The 21327-nt window shown below is 34.0% G+C and overlaps 2 protein-coding genes and 2 pseudogenes across 2 annotated transcripts; 3 read left to right on the forward strand and 1 right to left on the reverse strand.

The window, feature by feature from the left end:
* Positions 1-10: 10 nt before the first annotated feature.
* Positions 11-6110, forward strand: LOC120259254 (adenylyltransferase and sulfurtransferase MOCS3-2-like). The gene is given in 13 exon segments (XM_039266830.1): positions 11-148; positions 403-614; positions 616-691; positions 1405-1497; positions 1738-1793; positions 2296-2360; positions 2523-2597; positions 2698-2776; positions 3180-3218; positions 3413-3521; positions 4025-4143; positions 4783-4902; positions 5549-6110. Coding segments are annotated over 12 exon segments (1413 nt in total). The 5' UTR covers positions 11-148; positions 403-413; the 3' UTR covers positions 5930-6110.
* A 4959-nt stretch (positions 6111-11069) lies between these two features.
* Positions 11070-12628, forward strand: LOC120259490 (annotated as a pseudogene).
* A 2277-nt stretch (positions 12629-14905) lies between these two features.
* Positions 14906-17354, forward strand: LOC120257880 (annotated as a pseudogene).
* Positions 17355-17410: 56 nt separating this feature from the next.
* On the reverse strand, positions 17411-19307 carry LOC120259091 (transcription factor bHLH94-like). The gene is made up of 3 exons (XM_039266629.1): positions 18660-19307; positions 18132-18572; positions 17411-17672 (listed from the first exon to the last, which is right to left on the reverse strand). The coding sequence occupies exons 1-3, from the start codon at positions 19086-19088 to the stop codon at positions 17550-17552; spliced, it is 993 nt and encodes a 330-aa protein (XP_039122563.1). The 5' UTR covers positions 19089-19307; the 3' UTR covers positions 17411-17549.
* Positions 19308-21327: the final 2020 nt, after the last annotated feature.

The raw sequence follows: 21327 nt of genomic DNA on the forward strand, positions 1-21327 counted from the left end.
AGCTTAGTATAAAGTTTATTTAGGGGCCGCCGGGTCTTCTATATAGTTTTGTGTGTTCTTTTCTTTCTGATGTCTTTCTCTTCCTTCTTCTTCTCGCCAGATATTCTGAACGTGCTTCCATTCAGACTCTCTTCTTTTTTCTTAAAAGGTTTTTGCAATCCCTCCCTTTCTCTCCAACCCTTATATCTCTCAATTTCATCTTTAAATCATCCACTCCTCTTATTAGGGTTTTTATTTTTCCCAACTTCCTTTTTTTTATATTTTTTTTGTCATCCATTGCTTTCTTAATTGAATTCTTGTTGAAAAAAAAATTAATAATTTTTTGTTTTTGTTTCGTTGATCGTTGTTGATATGTATATCGTCTTTGCTTGCTGTGAATACCTACCTACCTACCTTCGTCAGGGGCTAACTAAATGGATTCTTACAATATTCCTGACACCTCTGATGGGATTATTTCTGAGATTGAGAAGCTCAAGGCTCAGAAAGAAGCACTTGAGGATCGCATACGTTTTCTTCAGGCCCGACTGGATGAGACTGGTCCCAACTCTGTCAAAAGGGATGCTTTTGTTGTTAATGGTTCGTGTTGCCCTTCGTTTTCTCTGGGCAATGCTAGTCACTGATAATGGTTTGACTCCAGAAATGATTTACAGATACAGTCGCCACCTATTGCTTCCTAATTTCGGAGTGGAAGGTGAGTGCTTTCTGCTTTTTGGAATCAATCATTTGAATGTTGTGCACTAATCAGGTATAATGCTTTGTATGCATCCTCCTTTAAACTTTAAACCATAAGGCCTAACCCTTAAGTCTGTGGATAATGGTTGTTTACCTTATGTTGCTGTTCACTTATTAGCTTCACCTTGACTCTAGTCATTGTTAACCTTGTAAAAATTTACTTGCATTTTAGGATCCCAATTGATAATTTCTATCATCTATTTTTTCTGTTCCCTTGTATCGGTAGATAGTGTACTGAAAGTTCAATGAGGCTGTTTGGGTTGGACTTTTGAGAGATTTGGGAAGGGCATTTGAAGAATTATGAACTTTTATTTAATTTAGGTAGACTGACTTAGCAGGCCAACAATTGAATTTCCATTCATGCATTGGCATAAGATGACATGAATTTATTTATTATGATTGGGTGGCCTAGATATATATATCAGTTGGAAAAAATTTAAGGTACAATTGGAAATTGGGATGATTATGTATCAATTATGATATGTTTAAGTCAGCTCTTGTATTCATTTGTGTGCTCTTGAGTATTAGAATATTTTGTAGCTTTTTGGTCGGCAATAGAGGCTTTCGTTTTGTTTTATTCTTTCCTTTCAGTAGGTTTATAAGTATCCCATCTCTAATATGATATTCACCTCATATCATTTTGTTGTGTTTTTGTCTCTTTGTATAATGCAGGACAATCAAAACTCTCCAAGTCATCAATTTTGGTGGTTGGAGCTGGGGGTTTGGGATCACCTGTAGCACTGTATCTTGCTGCTTGTGGTGCTGGTATTGCCTTTCACACCTGTACTGAGACTGGTTACTTATTGCAAATTCCGCTATAACCATATATGAATCTTAAGGACTGTGGAAACTATTAGTTCTAGTTCATCAAATTTCAATTTTTGGCTTTTATTTATTTCTCAATGATGCTTCTTATTATTTTCCTTGATGTCTTTTTTATTATTAAGCTGGTACTTTTGACGTTTTTGTTGGAATAGTTTTAAGGTTATGATTTTCTCGTTGCAGGATGCATTGGCATTGTTGACAGTGACATTGTTGAAATCAATAATTTGCATCGTCAGGTAAGCATCAACTTTTTTCTTGTTGAATATACCTCATTGCCTTATAGAAATTTATTTTAGTTGTTTGAACCTAATATCTTGATATATAATTCTTTTTTCAGTCAATAGTACTAGACTAGCTGTTGGGAGAAAGTATTTTGCTATAGTTGTTCCAAGTTTTACATGCAACTCATTTTATTGAAAACGTAGCAACAATAATTGTTCTTTGGATAATTCTATGTTCTGAGATATACTATTGATGTGCAATCCTATGATGTTGCGATTTGTTATCACATGAAACCTGTTCATCAAATATATATGAATAAATAGGAAAGCAACATACGCTGAGAGAGGCAGTGCAGGGAATCTTCCAACCATATATATCCATATCTCTATATTCCAAATCTATACTCTGTGTTTTTTTTTTCTTCTCTTGACATTCAACTATTCATGCCCTTACATGTTGCCATTAGTTTTATATTTTGTTAAGTGATCCTTTACATTATTTTGTATGAAAATGTAGATAATCCACAAGGAAGAATTTGTTGGCCAGGCAAAAGTAAAGTCAGCTGCTGATGCATGTTGTTCGTATGCATCTCTTCCTTTTAAATTACCTTTTAGTTTATTTCATGAACATAGTGATGCTAATAATATTTACTATATATTTAGTTCAGCCAAGTGGTTGTAAGATTCAAGAAGAATTACTTGGTAAGCAATTTCTTTTTAAACTGATTTATTTATTACATTCAGGATAAACTCACTTGTTAAGTTGGTGGAACACAATGAAGCTTTGTCCCCAACAAATGCCTTGGAGATTGTGCGCAAGTATCCTTCACAAAGATTTAAAATTTCTGATTTTTTTTAATACGATGGTAGTGCCCTCTTGTAGCTGGTGTTCTTGGCTTTCCCATCACTGACAATGTAGATATGACATAGTGGTTGATGCAACTGACAATCTTCCAAGTCGCTACATGATTAGTGACTGTTGTGTTTTATTGGACAAGGTAAATGATTTGGCTTGGTTTTATTTTTTTCCCCATAAATTTAGAAATTTGGATTCTTTGGACTGGTTGAAATGCAATGAACTGTATAACATTCATTATTAAATAATCCTATCTGCTTCACATATTTTTGTTCACACTTTAAGTATGCACTGTCTTGGAGTTCAAAATGTATGATATTTGCACTATATGTTCTTAATTTTAGTTGCCATATTTTAAAATCTGGAAAGAGATGATCCTCATTGGGAATATTGTCAGCAATTTAATGCATAAATTATTTGGTTTATACTATTGTACTAGTTCTTTTTTATTTAGACTATATTAGTTTTATTTTAATCTTGTTGATTGATTGTTATGTATAATGTTTGCTGTCATACTCAAAGAAACTCTGCTTCATCTCCTGCAGCCACTTGTGTCTGGCGCAGCCCTTGGGTTAGAAGGACAGGTAAATTTTCTATTGGAAGTCATTAAATACTTTTTAAATTATTTTTTATTTTTTTTAGTTATACCAATTTTTGGTTAATTCTGCCATTTTTTTTGTTTGGATTCTCCATAGTTTAAGTGATTAGTCCAATGTTATGAAACAAAGTTTATCTGACCATTGTAGAAATGAACTCCATCCACTCCTTTCTTGTGTAGCTAACGGTGTACCATCATAATGGAGGACCTTGTTATCGGTGCCTTTTTCCAACACCTCCACCTACAGCTGCTTGCCAAAGATGTTCTGATAGTGGTGTTCTTGGGGTAGGTAAGGCAATATAATAATGTCAGTTAAGATGCATCATATGGTTATGAAGAATTTTCTTGGCATGCACATATTTTGAATGCATCTGTATGTATTTCATATTGAGTGATTGCACTTTGATGCCTTGAGACTTCATACGTTCTTATTTCATTTGTTCAGTTTTGTAGAACTGCACAATTTCCATGAATGGTGATGAGGAGTTGTGGTTCTTTTGTTGGTAATCTTGTTTATATGCTAGTTCTAAATATTGAGATTTCAATCTAGTAGAAAGTGTTGAAATTCTAATTGAGATCTATTGGATACTCTAGCTGCTAAATGAATTTCGGAAAACATGTCATGAGTGATCAGAGGAAACATACTTAGGGCTTTATAGTGAAAGTAATCCACTTCTGTCTTGTGAGGGATGGGTCAAATTTATCTTCTATTTGGATTTTAGTTGTTTAGTTGAAGATTGCTCATTTTCAAATGATCTAATTTTCTAATATTCACTTTGTATTTGTTTATAGTTCCGGGCGTGATTGGTTGCCTTCAAGCACTTGAAGCTATAAAGATTGCTAGTGCTATTGGGGAACCTCTAGCTGAGAGGATGCTTATTTTTGATGCATTGTCTTCTCGAATTCGGACAGTATGTTGTTTGACTCTTTTTGTCTCCTTCATGGACTCTCAGTCCACATTTCTTTCTATTTCCATATTGAACCAGTACTGCTGCTTACATTTATTTTCTAAGCAACTGAGAAAGCCTGTTCATCTGTTATGCTGAGACATTGGAGCATGCCTAAATTGGCTCAATATTAATATTGGGCACTAGGATTTGTCCTGAATTAACTTTTCATATAGTTCTTGATTCGCTTGTCCGTAGTGAATTTTTGGATTTTGATTTTTCCCCCAAACTTGTGATTGGTGATGAAAAACTGATCTTATCATTTAGATGTAGTACTGTCTTTTACAAATTTCTCTACATAACTTCTTACAAAGTTCCACCATAGCATCTATGACAACCTTTTGTTAAGAGGGCAAGCCCCACAAAGATACACCTGACAGGCATTAGCTTGTCAATCTCATGAACAGTATTGTTTGTTCCTATGAGGCCTGCATCCTTATTACATTCTTGAATCTCATGATTATCGTTACAATCTTTATCGTAATTTTGTATCATCTGATTTCTTGTTCTTGCTTCTCTCCTAGGTACACTTCCTTTTATATTGTCTTAGACCTGTGTAATTTCCATTATTGCTTTGCCCTTACTAGCTAAAGAACTTTACAGGTGAAGATCAGAGGAAAATCAGCACAATGTATTGCTTGTGGAGAAAATGCTAGGTTTACGAAAGAAACTTTTCAGTGCTTTGATTATGAGGAATTCACCCAATCTCCAATGTCTGACAAGGTAACTTTCCAGGTTAAGTAATTATATGATTATGATTGAGAACTCAACTTACTGTTATAAATCAATACGGGTATGCATGAAAAGGAGTTCATCTTTGCAAAATACATGCAATTGTCCTATTTTTACTTTTGACCAAATTCATGTACAGTTTATGAGCATTTTCCCCACTTGACACGAGTAGAGCTGAAAATATGAAATTGTCTCCGTTGCAATGAAATCTTTTGAACAGACTGTTGGTTCCCATGCAATATATGGTAGATTTGTCTGTCGGAAGTAGTGGGAGGCTTGCTAAAATGCTTTTCAAGCTGTTAATGTTAATGGATCTGGTTTTGCATGCTTATTTCAAATTCTAAATCATGATCCCTGGAAATTGGAATAATTTGAAGTCAATTATTTATGCCTTTTTTGTTTCTGTTTTTTTGTGCTTTGTGCTCTTTGAATAATTTGGAATTGTTCATTGTAAACAAGATTACATAATGTTTTAGCAGACTTTACCCTTGTTTGTTTCCTCATTAGTTGGTATTTCTCAAATGCTTATTACTTGTACCGCAGGAGTATCCCATGACCTTAATGATCCCTTTTATTGGCATTTCCTCTTGTTCATCATCATTTTAAAATCCCAGGCTATATTATATTTTGAACGCAGGCTCGCCCGAAGCTCAGCCTAATTCCCGAGAGCGCACGGATTAGCAGTCATGACTACAAAGAAATCCTCGACAAGGGACAGCCACACATACTGATTGATGTGCGCCCCGCCCACCACTTCAAAATCACAGCGCTTCCCAACTCTATGAACATCCCGCTCTCCATACTCGAGAATAAACTACCAATGATCGATTCAGCTCTAAAAGAAGTAGAACTGGCCTCAAACGAGCCTGCATGCTTATATGTAGTATGCCGAAGAGGGAATGACTCTCAGCGGGCTGTCCAGTTCCTCGCAGACAATGGGTTTTCTTCGGCCAAAGATATTATCGGTGGATTAGAATCTTGGGCAAACAATGTTGATCCCAAATTCCCAGCTTACTAGACTCCAAGCTTTGTGTTCTTGTTTGATTATTGTATCACTAGTTTAAATATGTTTCATATGTGTTTCAATCCTCTTCTATAACTTTATTATCATCCCTGCAGGTTGGTAATAACTTTTGTAAACTATGGATAAAAGGTAGTCTTTGTTTTTATCTACTCTAATTATAACAAATCTTTATTTCCTTCTATTTTAATGGTTTACAGGTTCCACATGGTTGATTGTATTGTATAGTTTGAACTTTGAAGTTGTTATATTTTGAATATTTCCCCAAGAGAACCATTTAAAAGTGGGTAATTTCTGATTTAGTTTTGTAAAATTATGACTGTTCATGAAGTTTCAAAATATGTTTAGTTGTTTACATATTTTCAATATTAAAACCTCCACTTATAAGAAAGATGATAAATTTATTTTTGTTTTTAATAAAAGATATATATATATATATATATATATATAAAAATATATAAACAAACAATATGATAGTTTGGAACCATATGTTAGCAAATAGCAATTACCCACTTCCAGAGGAAAGGTTAAAAAAAACACTAATTTTAAAACTATCAAATAATCATTTATTAATCTTAATTAGACATCATGTATTAATAAAAATATACTAGAAAATACCATTTTAACACTTTATATGAGTTGCTAGAAATCAATGTAACTAGTTCACGTACTTTGTGCTTAATTATTCATTCATTTGTTCTAATTAATCAAACTATTTAGGCACAGTCTATCCAATGAGAGATTGCCACATCATAGGTCCAGATGCATGAAAAGAAGCCTAGCCTTTTTGGAAACATGAGAATTCAGAATAGTGAGCATCACGTGAGGCCTTTAATTTCCTGCCCCGGATTTGCCATTTGACTCTCGTGAGTTAAAATCTATTATTAGTCAATTCAATGATAATTAACTAATTAATTAATTTATTTATTACTATCACCCTATTCTATTTTTTTTTTTGCAAATGCACCAATGCAGTGCATTGTTGTTAAGGACTGTAAGGTGTGTCCATGCATATAAATATATATATATATATATATATGTCCATCTTTTATCATCTTATCAAATGATGATTTGATATACTGTGTCTCCACTGAGACATTCTTCTCACATTCATTCAAGCATTTCAATTTCCCTTCAATGCAATTATTATTAATATTATTATATAATATTTTTTTTAAACTTGTGTTAGTGCTAAACAATAATGGCATTGCTACAACTTCCCTTCATATCTGACAGTTTTGCAAGTCAAACTCTACCAATGGCTTCAATGCAACATATCAAACAAAGTCTTCTCAGAAATAAAGTTCTTGTCATTATTTATTTGCAGATAAACTTTACTTTGTTCTAAACTTAAATTTGATATTAATTTGCATAATATTAATTATCTATTAATCTCAGCACTGTTTGTAAATTGTTACTCAGATTCCAAGAGGTTTCCACAACATTCCTTGGAATTGGACAATAAACTATCTATTTGTACTTCCTTTGATTTGTTAACCACCGTGGTCCTCATTGTCAAGTCTTCCAATCTTTTGTCACCATTTTAAATGTCTCCATTTCCACATAATTCCGGCGGTAAAGTATGGCATTTAAGTGGTGTTTGGTTTACGGTTGTTGACAAAATGGAGTTATGTGGACTTTTAATTTTTAAGTTTGAAGAAAATAATATTTATTTAAGCTTATAAAAATTCGATTTATCTAATATTAATAAACATCAAATGTATTTAAAATTAAATTTTAGTTTTTTTTATTTGGAGAAATAACATTAATTGCTATTTATTTAAGATGATTTTATTTTTATATTTTTCGTAAATGGTTTCTAATTTATCAAATTTATATTTACATTTTTGCACATTAAGTATAAGATCATATTATAAAATAAATAAATAAAAATAAAAAAAATAAGTGATGAAAATTCTAGTCCTTTGCTTTGCGGTCAATAGTCAGTATTCTTCCCCTTCTGTTTAGAGACCAGGACGAAGACACTTGTAAAGATAACTGCCATACTGTACCTTCATTACACCATAAAATATAAATTATAAATATTATATATATATATATATATAACAAAAGATTTTTTTTAAAAAAAATTTTTAAGGAAAAACTAATTAAAAGTAAATAACATAAAATAAAATAAATAAAGGAAGGTTAGGTCTTATCCGAAATAAATATCAGCACACGTACGTGAACACGTGTGAGAAGGAGCACGTGTGAAGGAGGGAACTCGAGATAAAGAGAAAGAGAGATCGTATTGGAAGTACGGTTTGTGTTTGGGGGGTGGGGACCTGTGAACGTGTCGATGAATGGCACGCGGTGACGTTGGATCGGAGTGGTATGAAAACCGTTCGACACGTGTCCAATATGAAGAACAGTGTTTGTGTGCGTTGTGTTATGTTTATTTTGGTCCTTTGTGGCGGCTTTGAAGTAACAACTCATGCGTGGCCACCCAAAGTCACTGGTCTTCGCCACGCGTATCCGCCTCTCTTTCCTATCAGAAACCACAACCCAAGTTCTTCTTTTCTTTCTTTATTTTTTTTTTATTTTTTTAATATCCCTATCTTTTTTTTTAGTTTTTAGTTTTTAGTTTTAAGTTTTTAGTCAAGTCAAGCACACACATTATTTATATTTATATATTTATTTATTCTTATTCTTGACTTTGAGTTTTCTAATACCTGTTTGGTTTAACCTAATGACATTGAGGAACTGAAAACCCCATTAAAAAAATATACCCTTTTAAATGAATATATATATATATATATATATATATATATATTTGAACTCATATGGTTGAGGCTGTTTATTAAGATATTTTGTTGGAATAAAACGACTGTTTTTTTACTAATTAATGTTAATTAATTATATGTTTGGATTTTTGTAGTTTTAGAAAAGAAAAAACACATAATTAAGTGAGATTATTTCAATAATTAAATAAATCTCAACACTATATGATATTTGTTTATGTTTACAGGCCACTTTTATTATTATTTTGAGGTCAAACTTCTTTCTTTATTAAGTTTTCATAATGCAAATACCAATTGATCATCTCAAATAATTTTTATATATTTTTTATTTAATTATATTTTATTATTATTGTCAGAGTACTTTATGTTTGTTTTCAATGTTTTTACATTTTTTTACTTTGTTTTGATTCGATGTCTTAATTTGAGAGAGAGATATAGTTTTTATAAGTGATTTTAAACTTAGTTTTTATTTTATATTTAAAAATTTATAATACAATTAAAATATAAATTTAGAAACCAAACAAGAATATTTCGTGATTTGACAAAGATAAGAGATAAAAAAGGATAAAATTCTGCTAAATTATTAGTCTTGTATTCCAAATGCACACTTGTCCAAAAATAAACTAACTTTTATTTGCAATAATATGTAGTGATCGTTTATATTACCCATGTGTTAATTTCGGCTAAATTACACATCAAAGAGATATATACATAACCACTAGAGCTAAATGATTATAATAGTTTACAAACAACAACAATTATTAGTCTACAAAAAGACTCAATACCTTGAGATTGATTAGAATAATCTTTAAACAAACATAATTAAAACATAAAAACCAAAACCTAACCACAATTGAGAACATATATAAAACAGTTGAATTTGAGCACCTTTGCGGATATTCCGGCTAAAACGGGATATCAGGGAATGAAAAGAAAGAAAGTTTGTTGGAATAGTTATACACCTTTTGTTAGTAATTGCAATCTATTAATTACTAAAATAAATCAAAACATCAAAGACCTTGCTTTTCAGAGACTCTAAAGAAAGATGAAAACTAATTAACATGAAGTTATAAATATATAGATAAACATCTTATCAAAGAAAGAGGAACAAGAAGAAGGGAGGAAAAGAGGAGGAATAGGTAGGCAATCTCATAATCTTGAATTAAAAGAGGTGGTTAAAGAGGGGTTGATGGATCATGTGTTGGGGATTGTCTTTATTTGTAAGGTGGGGTAGGGTCTCTCTCAGTGGTGTTGGATTCTGAGTTAACTCAATTGGGTGGTTTGCCACCTTTTTAAATTGGTTAAAACAAACATGTGATGGTGTGCACCTTGTTGGAAATCCACCAAACATGCCATGATAAAACTCCATTAACATCACTAATATATGACAACAGTGTTTTATTTTATATTAATTTAAAATTATATATATATATATTAATTCATGATGTTTTTAGATTTTAAATTTAAGGTTAGAAATAGGGCAGTTATCAAATGATGATTTAATAGCTATTAATATGTTTTTTTTAATAAAAAGTTTTTTGAGTAAAAAAATTTAAAGAAAAAAAAAATAATAATAATAATCATTAGATCTTAATCTAATGATTATTGTATAGATGTTCTTAGATTTTCATAAATAACTAGCCTTATATATATAAATGCACAAATATTTTTGATTATAAATTTGTCAAGCATGTCCATTTAACTTGGACAATTTATGTCAACTAATTAATTTTTATCTTCTAAATGGAAAGTTACTTTTGACTTTTTTTTTCATGTGCAGGATTTTTAGCATACAATGATAATATCAACTAAATTATATATATATAAAGACAACATATTTCTAGATAGGCTTTAGAGTGCTTGTTTGATCCTTAAAACAGGGTCACATAAATGATCATTAATAAAAAACATAATAATAATAATAATAATAATAAAACCCGTTCTCAACATCTCTAGATTTAAAAATCTAAAAACATCTTATAACAACAGTTAGATCATACGTTTCATAACAATAGTTAGATCATCATTTAACAGTTATTATTTTATTATAAATATAATTCAGAAATAGAATTATCATCACTTATTTTATTTTCTGGATTAATAATAAAATAACAATTATTAGATAAGTCACTTAACAATTATCATGAGATGCTACTAAATTTTGTTTTTCCCGACGTATAAAAAAATTTGTTTAATAATAATAATAATAATAATAATAATAATAAAGAAAAAGGCACATTGGAAAAAGAGGGGGGTTCCTTGCAATCAACGCATCTGAGGCTTGGTAAACTCGAGCCTAGTGGTTCGGGCGAGGACTTCGAGCGGATAAGAACGTCCAAACTCGTCCGTCACTCAGCCCCACCATCTAGTCTAGTGTTTTTAATATATATCATCCATCCTCCCCAATCCCACCACTTTCTCTCATCACACCATTAAACAGAACAACAACAACAACAACAACAACAACAACTTCAAACAACAAGAAACAGAGCGCTCTAAAAAGCTGGCGATTGATCAAGAATCTCCATTCATGGATCTCAAGCTCAAAAATAGAAGAATCATGGTAATAACTTGTCTATTTTTACATATATATATCATTTAACTCTCTTCTTGTTTTGTATCTGTTTCTGTTTCTGTTTCTGATTAATTTCATATTATATGTTGTTATAGGGTGGTGGTGGACCTGGAGAAGAAGAAGAGAAATGGCCACCATGGTTGAAACCACTGTTGAGAACAAGCTTCTTTGTGCAATGCAAACAGCACGCTGACTCACACAAGAGTGAATGTAACATGTACTGTTTAGATTGCATGAATGGAGCTCTCTGTTCTCTCTGTCTCAGTTACCACCGTGACCATCATGCCATTCAGGTTATTATTAATTTTACAAAACCAAAGATCAAAAAGTTTTTTTTTTTTAAGTTAAAAGATTCATTTGGTTTTTACAGATAAGAAGATCATCATATCATGATGTTATAAGAGTGTCTGAAATCCAAAAGGTGCTGGACATCACTGGAGTTCAAACATACATCATCAACAGCGCTCGTGTTGTGTTTCTCAACGAGCGGCCTCAGCCTCGGCCTGGCAAAGGGAGTTACCAACACTTGTGAGGTCTGTGAACGCAGCCTTCTTGACTCCTTCCGCTTCTGCTCCCTTGGCTGCAAGGTACTATCTAATTAACACTTTCTTTATATATATATATGTTTATAAAAGTTTGGGTCTTTGTATTTGAGCTAAAGTGTTTGGTTTAATGAATGATAGATCAATGGGACATCAAAAAACTGGACAAAAAAGAAGAAGAAGAAGAATGGCATTGGATCAACATCAGACTCAGAAGAATCATACACAAGCACAAGTGAAAAGAGCAACGCTTTCACTCCATCAACACCACCGCCGATGAGCTACCGCAGTGCTAAACGCCGGAAAGGAGTCCCTCACCGTGCTCCCTTCGGCAGCCTTATTCTGGAGTTCTAAGCTTCTTTATAATCTCTAAACAAACATATAACTATATATATATATAGTTATAGCTTCACTAGTATGATATATGATGGAATGCAGAGCATTCATAGCTCCAGTGCTTCTTCTTTCTTTCTTGCTTTCTTTCTTCTTTGAGTTTAGAGGCCGGCTGTGGATGTGTTTGCTTTCCTTTGTATATACATAGAGGCAAAGGGCTGACTGAACAAACAGAGATAGATGCCAGAAGCTTTCTTTACAGTTACTGCATTTACAGTTACAGTTACAAGTTACAGTCACAGTTATATTATATATAGTTTAAGACTTTCTCTAAAAGCCTTGTTTGTTGTTATGGTTTACTAGTTTTGTGTTAGTTTTAGCTTCTTTTTAGACCCTTTTAGTCTTGTTGTTAAAAATGTAAATACTCTTTATATATAGAGACATATAATATCTATATATAATAATGTATGATGATCATAATAATAAATTAATAAGCCTTTTCCTCTCTGTTTTCTGTAGTTTTTTTTTAATATAAAAATTTAATTTAATTTTTTCTCTGGTGAGATGATGAACTGTTGTGGAGGCTTGCGTTTATGGTTGGGGTTGTTACGTGGTGGGAGGTAATTGGGTGAAGGGACAGGTGGGGTCAGGGGATAGGTCGCCGCCCTCGTTTTTTGACCTCTTCGTTCGTTGATTGAACATCGGAAGAGGACCGCCGTTGGATGGTTGATGGACGGGTGTGATTTGAGTTGTCTCGCTTTCGAGAAGAGTGGAAAAATCAAATGTGGTCAGTGTCGTGGGCCCCTCCCTCATTAGGAAAAGTTGATGCGATGGAGTCATCTATGCGTGTCATCGTGGCTAAGTCTCCGCCGTCCATTCCACCAGTGATCAAACTCCCCCTTCTTTTTTTTTTTTTTTATAATTTTCTTTTTTCCTTTTTTTGGTTGGTTTTGATTGTTGTGGAATGAGCTCACTTTCGCAACACCACAATATAATAATCTCATATTTCATTAAATAACTATAAAAATAAAATAAAATAAATATAAAATAAAATGGAGAAGGTTCATTGAAGAAAAGCCAGGTCTGTCAAGAGAATTAAATGCAAGCATTGAGATCCTAAATTGAATTAAAATCAAGTGCTGAGTGCTTCATAATGAGCAAGTGTATCTCACCTTTTTGGCCACTTGCAAATGCATGGTCTCATTCAGCCCCCCTTAAGCTAAGCCATGATGTCATTAGGTGGATAATTAAACACTAATAAAAGTCATGGTTGTGCTTAGTCAATGTGATTAACACCACTTGTCCATCACTCGGTCAATTGACGGTGCTGATTTGTCATCAAGATTAATGACATTAGATTAGTTAATTAATTAAAAAAAAGTTAGTAAATAATATTGGATTTATTAGTGCAATATCTAAAGGGATTAGGCATGCTTAAAGAGATAAGTATAAATAATGTGAAAGCAACAAGGGTCCATTGTGCTTGTTCTTTCTATACATTAGTGGTGGAGTGTGGGCCATGGTTTGTGGTTAAGCTAAGCCATTTCTCTCTCATTTCTTTTGTGAAAGAATTAGAAGAGGGAGAGGTGGGTGGGTGGAAGTTGATGTGCACCAATGGATTGGAAGATATGATAAGGCACGGATGCTCATCTAGACCTCTATGCAAAGACCAAGTGGTCTTAATTGGTGGGGTCACACCATCTTTCTCTTTCCAAATTTGATTGGATGAATTCAAGAAACAAGTGTAAGATCAAGAGAAAATAGGGGAAGTGATCATACTTTGTATTATTATTTCCAAGTGGGAAGGAAGTGGGACCCTATTTATTTATTATTATTATTATTATTATTATTATTAAAACTCAACTACATTTGCATGATTAAGGTGAGTGTCTTGCTACATTACATGTTTCATGCTTGATTGAACCATCAAGATGCTTTTCCTTTTGTCACATATGTCAAAATTTTAAAGTACCAAATTTCCTTAATCTATAATCTATGTGGGTAATGTGGAAAAGCATGCATTGGTTCTTTAGGTTTTGGTGTTATTAATAGCATTTTTGGTGCATCTAATTTGATCTAATGTGGGGTAGTTATTGTTTCATTTGAAAATCTTGATGGGACTCTACTTATCGATTGCTAGGCCATTCGTGTTTCTTGTTAATTCTCATTCATGATCAACCTCATTTTTTTATTTTTATTTTAATATAAATATTCGTTAATGATAATATGTTTGAATAAATTTTATTCTCTTAATTATATAAAAAAAATTTTAAAAAAATAAATCCCTGTTTTGCTACATTGATAACAAAAGATGGACATGAATATGCCTTATGATTTACTAGTAATGAACTAGTACAAACAAATAAAAATTAATAAAGACCAATACACCGGGAAAAGAATAATTATAACATTTAGTGAGTCTTGTTGTTTTGTTTCTTGTGTTTTTAATTGAAGTGATTTATCCATCAATTTTTTTAAAAAAATTATAACATGCTGGTGAAGATTGGCATTGAGAAACATTCCTTTATTTATTTATTTATTTCAATGTATAACTAATTTTTAGGAAAACCGAAAAAACCTAAATTTATCAAATAAGATCAAAATAAATTAAGGGAAAAAAACATAGCTCAAAAGCCCATGAACTTTGTTGGACTAAATCCGGTCCAGCCCAACCTAGATATTTAGGGAAGAACTTATCCTTATCCACAACCACGAGGACAATTTCGGCATTTCAGTTAAGCATTTAGAGGAATAAAACTTTAAACATTTAATATTTAAAAATCACAAGCTCATCCATCCGCTTCGGAGCTGCGCAACAATGGCGGCAGCCTCTTCATGGGTTCTCTCTTCCCCGGCTCTCACTCCCAAACCCTTCTCCCTGGCCTTCAAGCCTTGCATTTCCATCTCCATTCGTGACAGCTCTCTCTTCTCCTCCATTCCGCTCCGCATTCGTCTCCAAATCCAGAGGAACCTCCCCTTCTCGCCATGCTCGGCGGTGCAAGATATCCCGGTGGTGGAGAACGAGGCCAAATACGATGTAAAAAAGGAGGAACAGGAGGAGGAGGAGGAGGAGGATGGGGATTTTGGAGAAGAGGCGGAAGCTCTACGTAGCTAATATACCATGGAGCTACTCCGCCCCTGACATTGTCAAGCTCTTCAGCGAGTGCGGCACCGTCAAGGACGTTGAGGTTTTGTTCTAATACTCCTGTTTGTTCGCCTGTTTCTCTTTTTAGGGGTGTTTGATTGTTTGTTGATTGCTTGGATTGCTGTTATTCTTTGTGGCAGATCATCAAACAAAAGAATGGAAAAAGCCGGGGCTTTGCCTTTGTCACCATGGCGTCTGGGGAGGAGGCTTGCGCTGTTGTTCAGAAGTTTGATGCTTATGTAAGTGAGCTGAGCTCTTATCCCTTTTTCCCCCAATTCAGAAAGGCATTCTCTTGAATTAGCATTGATGAATTTCTCTATCTGATATGCTTAGAATTGAATGAAAATTAAGAATAGTGGTTAGTGATCATTGAAAGTTTGAAAATTTATGCAAGGAGAAACACTGATTTAATGTTGTCATTTGCTGAATGGCCATGTGTTTTTGAATGAAGTGATTCTTAGTTCCAATGAGTGGGAATTGACTGGAAGGTTGTTTATCAGGGTGGAGATTTCTGGGTGTTTGTGTTTTTCATTATCTGGATTTTCAAATGAACAGGAACTGACAGGAAGGGTAATTAGGGTGGAATTCTCAAAGAGCTTTAGAAAACCTGCTCCTCCTCCTCCACCCGGCTCTCCCAGAGCAGAAACTCGGTACAAGGTTTATGTCGGCAACCTTGCTTGGAAGGTCAGGTCTGTTAATCTCAAAGAGTTCTTTTCCCAGAAGTTCAATCCAGTGGGTGCAAGAGTAGTTTTTGATAGCCCATCAGGGAAGTCTACTGGATATGGTTTTGTTTCTTTTGCTACAATGGAGGAAGCACAGGCTGCTGTGAAAGAATTAGATGGGAAGGTGATTTTCTTCTTTTTTTTTTTTTCCATTAAAACCACTATTTAAACTCCAAATTTTAAGTGTCTCTTGCCACAAACTTCACTTCATGCTCATTGGCATTTTATTTTTACAATAATGTAGCATGCCTGTTGCAAATTTTCCTAAACTTCAAGAATACACACACATCACATGTATACATAAATCTTGACCCTTTTTTTTTTCTATAGTTTGCATTAATTCTTCATTCACATGAACTAGTTAATCAGAACAACAGTGATTTCAGGGTAAACACAGATATACGCAAATAAAACCTTTGTTTTTCTTCCTATATAGTTTGCATTAATTCTTCATGTATGCTAGCTAGTTTATCAGGATATGGGATCCAACAAGGTATGTCAAAGTAAGCACACATATTCATGGAGTGAATTGAAAATCTGTCTATTTATTTTACAGATCAGTATGTTCACAAAAATTGCAACTAATATCTGCTTAAACTGGTGGTAAGAGACTTGAATGATGATTATGGTAAGAAGCATGGAGCATAGTGGCATAGGATATCTTTGTTGGACTATGAAGTCTTTGATTGAATTTCTGTTGCAAGTTCAGTTATAACAGCTGGCTTTCTATGGGATGGATGTTGAAGGTTGTTTGAGATGAGTAGGTGTCTAATTATGGAAGTATTTCATGAGGGCCTTCATGATTAACATGAGAATCAATCCTTCAAGATTCAAACACTTGAATGTGAAACTCTAGAAGGATAAGATCATAAGACTTCTGTTTTTTTTTGACCTATTGTGAAATTCTCTAATCAAAAGATACTGTCAATGTTAATATGATTGGCTTTTTATTTAACAAAGAACAGTTTTCCTTGACATTAATTAATTCAATGATCTTAATATATGTCTATGCTGTATCCCTCTTGCAGGAACTAATGGAAAGACCTCTTCGATTGAGAATCGGTCAAAAGAATGAAGAAACTGGAAGCAGTGAACCTGAAGAAGAGGACAATAGCGAAGAACAAATCGAAGAATCTTAAAGATACTTCATAATGGAAAAAAGAAAAATGTAGTACTAATGCGCCGTCCCTCTATATACACAGCATTTGCATTTGCATTTGCATTTGTAGGTTGGCAGATAACAAAGACAAGTAGAACATTCTTTCTCCCATGTTCTCTTTGTCTAACGTTTTTGTATACACTCTTCTATTATTGTCCTTTTGTATCAGTATACAAATTATGTATATTATCATGTTTTTTTTTAATTTTATATTGATATATGCTGCATGAGTAATGATTTAGACATTCAAACCAAGCGAAGGTTGTTACTTATTATTACTTATTAACAAGATAGTGGGCCATATAAGAATATAAGCCCAGTAAGTACAAGGCCCACCAAAGTTCAAGAAGACAAAGAGAATAAGAAACATCATGTGCGGATTGTCTAAAGGGATCACGGGCTACAGCACTGGGCTTTCTTGGGCTGGCCTGTTACTCTGAGTCTCTGCTTCAATGAGAGTCAGCATGTGATGCACTACTGCTGCAATCTCATCCACTGTGGTTAGGTTACATCCCTCCTCCACCTGCAAATTTCCATCAAAACCTTTATAAATATAAATATTTTTCTTGAAAAATAACCCATTTAAAAAAAAAAAAAAAGAACTAATAAGTAATGATCATTATTGACCTTATGTCAAATCTTTGATTGACCATAAAGAAGGTTTTAAAACTTTTGCTCAGAATTCCCAAGGCATTGTTTCATTCATAGACAGTTGAATGACAAATAGCAGAGCAGTAACAATAATAGAAAACTTTAATTGAAATGATTTAAAAGAAATCATGGTCCTTATGATTGGATACTTTAATAAGGCCGCACAACTCATCACTTCTTGGGAAACTTAAAGAAAGAAATAGTGATTAGTCATGAAGAATAAGCTCTAAACACTGCACATGAAACTGAGTATGAAAACAAACATACTTACATTGGAAAGGACACAAGCTGACATTGATAACACTAAACAAAGACATGGATGAGAACAAACCTTGGTACTGAGGGAGTATAGCACAAGTGAGTCCAGAGTAGTGACATTGAGATGCAAGATGGTTAAGCTAAGAGCTTGAAGTCCGACCACAAGCTTCAGCAGTTGCCGGGGACGTCTCGGAGATAAAATACGAAGATTTGCATGAGTTTCGATGAGTGTGACTTCAATATCAGCCATTGCCGGAGCCCGGTGACTCTCCGGCTGGCATTCCCTGTCAGAATGGCACCATATGTACTGTGGGTATGCAAAGAACTGAGAAAATGGAGGGACATCTTCAGTATCATGATCTCCAACAACTTTTTGGTTATGATGATGATGATGATGATCTTGTTGTTGTTGTTGTTGTATTAGTGTTCTCTTCTGAGCTTCAAGTGATTGGAGTAGTTGCTCAAGCTCTTTCACAAAATCAATGGCTCCACCTACAATTGAAGCTTGATCACCCTGAATATGACCTTCAAAGTTAAAGAGGATAATGTTCATCTTAAATATTAGTACATGCCTACAAAACTAATATATATATATGCTTACCCTTTGGACGTAGGACTCAGGCATGAGAGAACGGAGAACAGAGAGATGCTCGTTCATTTGGCGGCGGCGGTTCCGCTCAACGGCGATGTGAGTCATGCGCTGGTTCTCAGCTTCCTCTTTGTTCTTGCAGCTCCTTGTCCTGCGCCGTCTTTTCCTTCTACTTTGCCCTGGCTTCACGTCACCACCGTTCACCGGCGTTGAGAACTCTCCATGCATCATCATCATAGAAGAAAAAGAAGCACCACCACCACCACCACCACCATTACCACCACCACTGCTGCCACTACCAGTGTCTCCATTAAAGTTGCCTAACAAACTCAAACCAGTACTGTTGAAGAGAAGGCTAGTGGTTGCAAGGGGAGCTGAGACTGAGTCATCATTGATAAGAAGGTTAAAGAACTCATTAGAAGACAGTGCTTCAAGTGACATACTTGCTTTCTAGCACAAAAGTCTAGAGAGAGTTTAAGACCAAAACTAAACTTTTTTCCATGCGTGAGATGAGAGAGCTAGAAGGGATGAGGTCCTAAGGGGTGGTGAAATAGAGGAGAGGATGAGAGTGAAAAGGTTACACATGCACGTGAGAAAGAAGGGAAAAAAAAAGGAGGAGCTTTTTATGCTGTAATGGAGTTAGAGCACTGAGAGGGACACAAATTCATAGATGCTGTCAAAGAAAAGACTGATACAATATGAGTGAGGAGGACTAGAGCTGGTAAGTTAACCCATGTTCACTCATTCTACCAAGCTTAATCTATGAAGACTAATGAAGCTTTTAGCTGTTATAATAATGTTTCCACAAGGGAACAAGATCTCTGAGCTCTTCCTTGTTTGTGTATTGCTAGCATTCCCCATTTCCCCATGCAAACTGTAGGGGTCCCTACGTAGGTGTTCCCGAGGGGGTTGGTGTTGTGCCACAGAGAGAAACAGAGTGTGAAGGAAAAGAAAAAAAAAAAGACAAAAAAGAGAGGATTATTATGTGGAAAAGGAGGAGGAACACAAGGTTTAATATAGATAAATGATAAAGATATGACAAACATAGGACAAGATAGGACCCTGTTTCCCATATGTGGTGATGAGTGGGAGCCTCAGGTCCTTGGACCATGGCCCAGGCTGTCAGGGAATCCATGTGACACCATCTCGATCTCCTCATCAACAAGTGAGAGAAAGAAAGAGAGTAATCATCATCTACATCCATACATTCATGACTCTGAATGGATGCATCATCCTCCATTGTTCAGCTAGTGTTCACCTTTATTAACCATCATATATTAGGCACAATAAATTATATAAGAGACGATATATCAGACTGATGGGGACTTAACATTTTATTAGTTTTGCATGATCTTTTTTTTTATTATTGTTTTTTGTAAAAAGGAAATATATATATTACTGTTGTTATATATAATAAAGGAAAATTGAAAAACTGGGGAACATATAGACTGTTGATGCATATGGAGTTTGGGAGCTTTTTTTACAGCTGCATCTTGCCTGTGTTTGTGCATGCATGCACTGATACTAGTTGTACGTGATAGCAAATTGGCAATGAACTCTTTGATCTCCGTACTAGAAAAAGATGCGCCACTGGATTGGCTTTGCTTTCATTGAGATTTGCTTTCTCATCATGCCGGTTTGAATTTGCTTCTTTTGTGTATAAATTCTTTGTACCCTATACCTTATCATTCTCATTTTAAGACAACAAGCTAGTGTAGTGTTATTGCTACTTTAAGATGAAGTGATAAATGTATATAATATTGATAAACTGTGTGTTTTATAAGTTTAGCTAAGTACTTAATTTAAAACAAAGCAACAGAGATGTATATTTATATTTAAATTACAGTTTCTAAAAACTTGAAGAAATGGAAAACTAAGGTTTGACCACTGAAACACAACAAAGCAACAGATCTAGAAACTAATTAAGCAAGTAAATCAAACATTGGAAAATATATGAATAAACAAACAAAGGCCAGGTGTTCAAGTTCCCAATATCCAGCAAAACCAAGTCAACTTCATGTGATCATACGGAATATAGACATGCATAGTTGTTGACAAGAAATGTATAATATTAAGATTAGCTGCACGAAACTGCATGAATAGACTGGCAAGATGTGATAAATTGATACTCAAAGGACTGCTTCAAAAATGCAGAGATTATTATATAACCATCAGACATGTTTTCTAATATAAATAAAATCAGTAAAAAAAAGGGAAATTTTCCTAAAAATTAAGCATAAAAAATGGAGGCAAGAAAACCAATTGAGGCAATGAAAAAAAGCAACAAAGTCTTAGGAGTGTCGGAAAGGAAAATCTCTCTTCATGTCCACTCTTGTTGGACTCTCTAATCCAAACAGCCGAGCAAATACACACGCAAACAGGACAAACGGCACGTGTCTTCTTCTGGATGGCATTGTAAGAAGCTTTCCCTTGCAATTTAGTTTGTTATATTTCGTGACAACATGTACCACGTTCGCATATATTTTTCCCGCCCAAATGGCAAAACTTGGTTTACTTGAGAGATATTTTTATTTTGTGGCACATTGAACGTGTTCTCCAACTCTTTGGAATATGGTCACCTCTGGTAGCTTAAGGTAGCAAACACCTTAAATATATATATATATATATATATATATATTAATTTATCCAAATCATAACTTAGTGTTAGCGACCACCTAAT

The sequence above is a fragment of the Dioscorea cayenensis genome, chromosome 4, assembly GCF_009730915.1.
Source record: "Dioscorea cayenensis subsp. rotundata cultivar TDr96_F1 chromosome 4, TDr96_F1_v2_PseudoChromosome.rev07_lg8_w22 25.fasta, whole genome shotgun sequence".
NCBI classification, from domain to species: domain Eukaryota; kingdom Viridiplantae; phylum Streptophyta; class Magnoliopsida; order Dioscoreales; family Dioscoreaceae; genus Dioscorea; species Dioscorea cayenensis.

Coding starts and splice junctions, on each gene's coding strand:
- LOC120259091 (XM_039266629.1), bottom strand. CDS start 19,088: ATGTCACTTGAAGCACTGTCTTCTAATGAGTTCTTTAACCTTCTTATC. Junction 18,573..18,659: donor CTGAGTCCTACGTCCAAAGG/GTAAGCATATAT, acceptor GGTCATATTCAG/GGTGATCAAGCTTCAATTGT. Junction 17,673..18,131: donor TATACTCCCTCAGTACCAAG/GTTTGTTCTCAT, acceptor GGAAATTTGCAG/GTGGAGGAGGGATGTAACCT.